The sequence below is a fragment of the Falco naumanni genome, chromosome 2, assembly GCF_017639655.2.
Source record: "Falco naumanni isolate bFalNau1 chromosome 2, bFalNau1.pat, whole genome shotgun sequence".
In the NCBI taxonomy this organism is placed as follows: Eukaryota; Metazoa; Chordata; class Aves; order Falconiformes; family Falconidae; genus Falco; species Falco naumanni.
The window spans coordinates 9,521,658-9,528,697 of NC_054055.1; the positions used below are offsets into that span (position 1 = coordinate 9,521,658).

The 7,040-nt window shown below is 42.8% G+C and overlaps 1 protein-coding gene across 2 annotated transcripts in view; it reads left to right on the plus strand.

Annotated features, from left to right (window-relative positions):
- LOC121083183 (prolylcarboxypeptidase) overlaps positions 1-4,106 on the plus strand; it is a 34,386-nt gene extending 30,280 nt beyond the window's left edge. For both annotated transcript variants that reach the window (XM_040583287.1, XM_040583288.1), the window contains exon 9: positions 977-4,106. In XM_040583287.1, the coding sequence (XP_040439221.1) occupies positions 977-1,181 (205 nt within the window). In that variant the 3' untranslated portion in view covers positions 1,182-4,106. The remainder of the gene's footprint in view (positions 1-976) is intronic.
- Positions 4,107-7,040: the final 2,934 nt, after the last annotated feature.

The window sequence follows — 7,040 nt, forward strand, 5'->3', positions numbered from 1 at the left end:
TGTTTTAATTTCTTAGATCCTCCTAGAAGTTTACACTCACATACTCTAGCGTTTCCTTTTGTGGGCAGGTCCAGTGTTTTAAGTGAGGAACAGATCTAGATTTGCATAGTTCCAAAAGTATACAGATGTTGATTTCTTTGTGCAAAAAGATGGATCACATGTGGGAAGAACACTGCGGTAAAGAGAATAAGATGTAGTAGAGATTATGGGGTCAGTTCATTCCCAGCTCTGGAGAGATGCAAAACTCTCACCCCAGCTCAGCCATTGGCATGCTCCATAGACCAGGCATTATTTGGAGCCAGATCTATAGCACAAGGAATCCTTTCAGTGATTTTGGGATAAGGGCGGGGGGGGGGGGGGGGGGGAAGGAAATTGCATGAAATTATTCTGTCACAGAGGAAGAGTCATTTTAGAGAGTTTCTTGAGGGATAAAAGCTTTATTTTAATATTGCTGTTGCTAGAATTAGAGGGACTAACAGAAGGTCCAAGAATTTCTTTGCAAAACCAAGTTGGCACCCAGCAGAGACAGCAAAAGGTAGAACTTCCTGAAAATTAAACTCTAAAGGGTCTACTTGGTTATTAGTTTATGGCAGACTGAAGAAGGAAAGCAAAGTGCCTTGATTTGGGAATTTGGACGTGTCTTGGTATAGGGCAACCTGACCCTTTTATGGCAGTGACAAGTGGTAGCAGATCTAGTTCCAGAGGCTGTGGCACTACGATAGGTCATTATCTGAGTTAGCAGATCATTAATGACAGAAGCATAGCCTTGTTTAAGCTGCTAGTAGCTCCATACCTCTGTCAAGAGGGCTGCTCTTAACAGGGGTGGGCACAAGCCATTGAGCCAGGGCTGAGGCCTGTTTCTGTTGGTACCTGTGCAAAGCTAGTTGCAAGTGAGCGTGGCTATGTTGATGTGAGCTGCCCCGCCGCTGCTGACTGCTGCGCAGGTGTACCCTAATGAGGTATTCTTTCCTTACAGCAACGGTGGCCTGGACCCCTGGTCTGCAGGTGGGGTGACCCAGAACATCACAGATTCCCTTGTGGCGATTGTGATACCAGATGGAGCCCATCACCTGGACCTACGCAGCCGCAACCCTTTGGACCCCAAATCTGTGCAGCAAGCTCGAGCCTTGGAAATCTGCTACATGAAGCAGTGGATTGAAAAGGCCAGGTACAGCCACTGAAGTGGTACTGCACCAGCTGTGGCCTGTATATCTCCACTCGCTTTGGGAGTAGGGCCAGGCCTTATCACATGGTAATTTGAACATTTCACTCCTGTTTCCTCACCTGTGTTGCAATGCTAACTGTTGCTTGTGCCTGTGAGAAAAGGAGGCAGCAGATGGGTGGAGAGGGTTCTCAGATAATAAACTTTAGTCAAAGTGCATGGATTGAGCTGCCTGCTCTGGCTTTCTTTCCTCTTCTGCTCTTCTCAAATGCTGTACTATACCATAAAGACTCCCTGTTCTAGGCTTGATGCCTTCCTTGCTGTGCTAAGTGATTGCCCTGACTGCTGGTATATACAGTGGATTAAATGGCAGTGCTGATGATGATGAAACTCCTGCTGCCTTCAGCGGGATTGAATTTCAGACATCCTCGGCTGGTGTAAACTGCCATGTCAGGGGCATGGGGATAGTGGGGGAACAGAAATCACATCTTACTGTGATATTTGATAGAAAGTAGGGAGGGCATGGGGAAACTGGCTGTGCCATTTGTACAGAAACTGAACAGCCCTTACCCTTTGGAATCAATGCTGGAAAAGAAGTAAATATTTTTCTTCCTAGTTTTCTGGCAGTTTATTAATCAAAGCTGCGTCAGGTGGCTTTTCCATTCTGCACTGCGTTGAATGGTCAGGGCTGGGCCCAGACTCGCTGTGTTGATAACTGGCTGAGCATGCGCAGTCTGCCTCAGGGTTTCATTTCTTCTTTGCGGTTTGTCCTCATTCTGAGATATCTGCTGCTGGGATGATAGTTGCCAAAGAAAACGCTGGGTATTTTGTGTGTGTGTATGCCCCACAAACACTTAGCTCTTTCAAATCGGGAAGCTTTCAAAGCTGTTCTCTTGAAGAGCAAATGTGACACTTGTGCTGGCTAGATCTTATGAAGTGACAAATAATCGGGGCTGTGCCTTGTGTGAGTTCCCCCCCCCCCCCTCATCCTGTGTATTGTTCGAATTCTGCATGATCTGTTTGCTGATGGCTTTTCAATAAAAGCCTTTTAAAAAAAATTGTTTGCGGGACAAACTATTCAAAACACAGAATGCAGCTATCCTCTTGGATCAGCCTACAGACTGATGCTGAGCTCAACAAGCCAGGTGCACTGGGCTTTCTGTAAGGCTTCCAAAACAGACAAACTGCCCTGATTCATGAGACAGCATATCTGACATTAATAAATGGCTGGGGCAGTCCCCTCATTTTCCAGCTTTGGCTTCATTCACACTGAAGCCCTTCTTCAGAAAGGATTCTTTGCAATTTAAAGGAAAACTCCATTTCAGAAAGACTTGGTTAAGGCTTCTTGTCCCCAGACTCTTAAAACTCCAGTTCTGTTGAAAAGTTTTTCTCAGCTTTGATGTGCTTGATAGTTGAGTATTTTCCTAAGACACCAGGTGGCCTTTTCTGTTTCCAGTCTCCTCCCATCCTCTGGGAACAAAGCAAACCCGAAACTGAAATTTTATCTTTTAAAACACTCTGCATCTTCTTTCCAATGGAGTTCCTGTCAATCCCTTGTGTTAAACACGGCATTTATGTTCAGACTCTGCAATCTGAACCTTTCATGCTCTTGAGCAAGGTAATTATCTAAGAGACTGTGAAGAACAAGACTTGAAGAACCATAGGGGAAAAGGAAGAGCTATGTAGAATTTGCCTGAAACCTGTTGACTGAAAGCTGTTGGTAATCCAATGGTTCCAATTTTTGGTTGTCTGCTGTAAATAAACTCTAGTCTCTCACTTGTGTACTTTATTATAACATGGTGGGCTTGAATTTTTTTGAAACAAGAAATTGTTATTGTTTTCTTAATCAGCTGGGTTACAGTCAAGTTTTTAGAAATACTGTTGTATCTTCTTGATGTGTTAATCAATGTATGGTAATGTCCGGGTTTGCTGCGAGGCAAGGAACGGGATCTGCAGGAGTAAATACAGATTTGTGGATCACAAATTTGTGGTTTAGCTAAGCAAGAGGCTGTTCCAGTTGCTCCCACTGATGGCTCAGAATGCTATTCCTAGTGCAGATTCTGGGAGAAACATTTCCACATTGTGTGAGGACGTGGGGACATTCCTGCACTGGGCTGTGAACCATCCAAATTAACAGCTACTGTATACTGTTAATCAGGTTGTCTCTCTCTCTCCCCCTGCTAGTAAACCTACTGTCTCAGGAAATAGCTTTTGTTGTTTAGAAAAAAACTTGGTAGCTTCAATCTGCATAAGTGACTTAAACTTTCATTCCTCTCTTCTTTTTCACTCCTTTCATAATCAGAAAAAATGCCTTTAATAAACCTTAAACATGCAATTTTAAATTTTGAGAAAATGCATTTAAAACAAAAAATTGCTCAGTGTGATTTTGTTAGTGGGTTTTTTATTTATTTGGTTTTTAATCTTACTATTCCATTTGTTTCTGTCTGTGAGACTAACTGAAGTGCATTTTGTATCAAGTTCTTAATGCTTGGACCAGCTTATGAATTAGGTGACTGGTTTTCTGTTATTTGTAATTGTTTTTCCTTGTTACTTTTCCCATCAAATTTAGTTGAAACCTTAGGTCTTACATACCTTAAAAATTCAGAATCTATGTACACGTCTGTGTGCTACCGAGAAACTGTCTGTGGTGTTCGGCTACCTCATCTAAATGGTGGCTCTCCTGCTTGTTTCATGCAGGTGAGAACAGAATAGGCCATGGGAAATGGTTGATTTCTCTTTCCAGGCATATGATGATGGACTATACTTCATCTCTGGCTTATGCGTGGTCCTTGGCATGCGTCAAAAATGACTGGAATTTAAAAGTGTATGTTTCCTACTCATTGGGGAATGCAGAAGGAAAAAGAATGAATGATTTCCCCAAAGCATGAATTTTTACTGGTGCAACTGCTATTTCTAGCAATAAAAGTGCATTGAAATAATGAAACATGAGTTTCTGGAGCTGGATTTTTTTTTTGTTTGTTTGTTTTGCAAGGACATGGATTTTTATCCCTTGCCAGATTTGGAGTTCTGTAAATGTCTTGTTTCTGATTGACTCTGGAGTAGGAGAAAAACTAGTTGAGGATTAACTTTAGTTACACACAGAGCAGTCACGATGTCAGATGGTGAGCCTCTGCACTCATTCGGTAGTTTCTCACTCCAGAGGTTTAGCTGTGTGGTGAGGAGCAGTGGTATGAGCTCGTTCTCCATAGGTGACCATGTTGAATGCTGTCAGGTTAGCTATACTAGGAAAAAAAATCCATTTTGATTTTTTGAAAGCTTATTCCAGTCCCAAGCAAACACACGCTTCCTACATGTGAGTGATGAAGGTTGTGTGGATGGATCTGTAACACTCCCTGACCTGCCGAAACAAGGTTTTGACAAAGTTTGGGCTGTGTAGCCCAAAACTATTAATCAGGCAGGGCTAAGGCTGCAGAGTGCTGGGAGGGAGCTAAATAGCTTCTGCAACTTGATTGTAGGTAATTTTAACTTTGATGTGGTATTTGATCTTCAAAGGAGACTATAGAAAGGAAAAACCCTCCAGGAACCTGGAACCCGGTTTCTAAATCACAGAAAAATTGCATGCAAAGTGAGAATGAAGTTCTGTCTCCCATACCGTCAGTGCACTAAGTTGCAGGCAAATGTCAGTATGCTTCAAAGGGATATTTTTTTTTCCTACCTCTGCTCATCTAACTCTGAGATGCGAAAGACCTAAAGAGCTTTCTTATGTTGAAGACTTTGCACATAGACACTCAGATACCTTCCAGGACTAGTGGTGGATTCATTGTCTCTTTCTGACAGTCAGAAGAACGCTGTGAAACCCATAAACGTGGGGTTGAAAAAGCACAGGGGACTCTGTACTCCAAGCCTACATTTTTTGCTCTCTCCTGTTGGTTTAGAACATCGGTGCTACAGCTGAGGGATGCATTCATGAAACTGTGTTTAGAGGAAAAATGAAAGATGTTTATGGTAGTTTAAGTTAAAATTACTATGTCTCAAACTACTCGGACCTGATGATACTTGCACTCACAGCCATAACCAGCTGAAAGGAATGCACTAAAAGACCACCATGGGGACAGATTTGTGCTGTTGGAATTATAAAACAAGTCCTCACGGAGCGGAGCAAGCAACACATTTGTCTCATCTTTCTGAAGCGGGCTGCTGCTCCTTAAAATAGAAATCTTTCTGAAGTTGAAACTGTGCATATGTTATTTTTACTCTGTAGGAATAATTTATAAATGATCCATTAGAGAGGGTTTTTTTGAATCCAGTTAGTTCTGCGTCTGTCACTTGCCGTGGTAATGTCACTGGTGCTGATGTTTAGTGTATTACTAGGTGTTACTTCTGGAGCCTCTAGATTTTTTTATAATCTAGTCTCTTTGTGTGTTCTTAAACCAAAGCCTTGGTCTTACAAAAATGAGTTTACAAATCCAGCTTCTTTAAGACTGTCCATGGTAAAAAATGAAAATGGTCTGTTTTGGCAGCGCAGGTTAGCAGAACATGTGTCCTACCTTGTGCTACCTGAGCAGTGAAGCAGTGGCAAAAGCTCTGAGGATATCTGGGATAAATTCACAGTGCTTAAGTGCTTCTCAAATTTCCCTTTCTCTTGTTAAAAAAAACCAACCCCTATCCTGATGTTATCATTTTAAAGATGCTGGACAACTGCTTGCAGATTCTGCTGATATGAATAGACTTGTGTTCCTATATTATTTTGATTCCTTGATTTTTACAGCACTGCCTCCACGTGCAGAGACACAAGTGTTAAAGCCCCAAGTCAGCTTTTCTTTTTTTTTTTTTTTTTTCCCTCCCAGCCCAACTAATTTTCATCAGCAAATCTGAAACTATTTGATCCACATGCTTTAGGGCAGTTTCCCTCTCTGTTGTCCTTTCAGTAATACAAGCCCAATGAAGAAATTGCTTTATAGCGTTAATTATATTGCTAACAGCTAATTGCATTGCTATTCTGAGCCTTGCTGAGGTGGGGACCCTCTCTGCAGCCCCACTGTGGAGGTCCCCCTGGTCCAGGGGTGCGATGCAGAGACAGCAAATGTCCACAGCAGTGAAGAGTGAGAACGTGGTCCTTGAGTGTGGAGTGCCCGGTATTTGTGCTCTCCAAGGCAGTAGTAAACTACATCACCTGCTGTTTATCTTGCAGTTGAATTGAGTGCTGGATATTCAGCCCAAGAAAATCAGCTGGCTGCCGGGGTTCTTCGGGTGTAACATGTGGGCATCTCCATATGGAAAATGTATTTTCCACAGTTCTATATCCGAGCGTTTCCTCGATGAGGAGTGAGAGCCCCTTGGGGCGGGCAGGGGTGGCTGCCGCCCAGCTCCCAGGGCTTTCCCTTCCACTGGTGATTTGCAAAATCTTTTAGTTCAATCACCCAGTTTAGAAAGTAGGGGCAGTGAAACACTGAGACCGGGAATAGCAAATCCCTTCCGTTTGTCTTGTTGTTTTCTAATGTATGCGACCTCTCTGGGTGGTTTAAGCGGTTTAGGTACTTTCTATAAAAGGGATCTTTTAATGACAAAACTAATGTGATTATCTTACCAAGTGTGAGAGGCGTATTCAAGGTTTAAAGAAAATCTGTTAGAATAGCTGAATGTATCTGCTTAATCCTTTCTCTAATGTGGGTGGACAATGCTCTGGGAAGCAATTGGTCTTTCTTTCTTAGAGTAAATGCCTGGTCTCTAGAGGTAGGAACTTGTTTGCAGCTTTTTATACCCTTACGCTTCACCTTCTAGAGAATACAAAGGCACAGGAGAGAGGCAGAGAGCTTTGAGAGGCCAAGTTTTTCTTTAAATAGCTGGGGGTGTAACCAATACGGGGCCAATTCCGGCAGGCGGCCAAGCACCCTCTGCTCCCTTTGACTGCTACCTG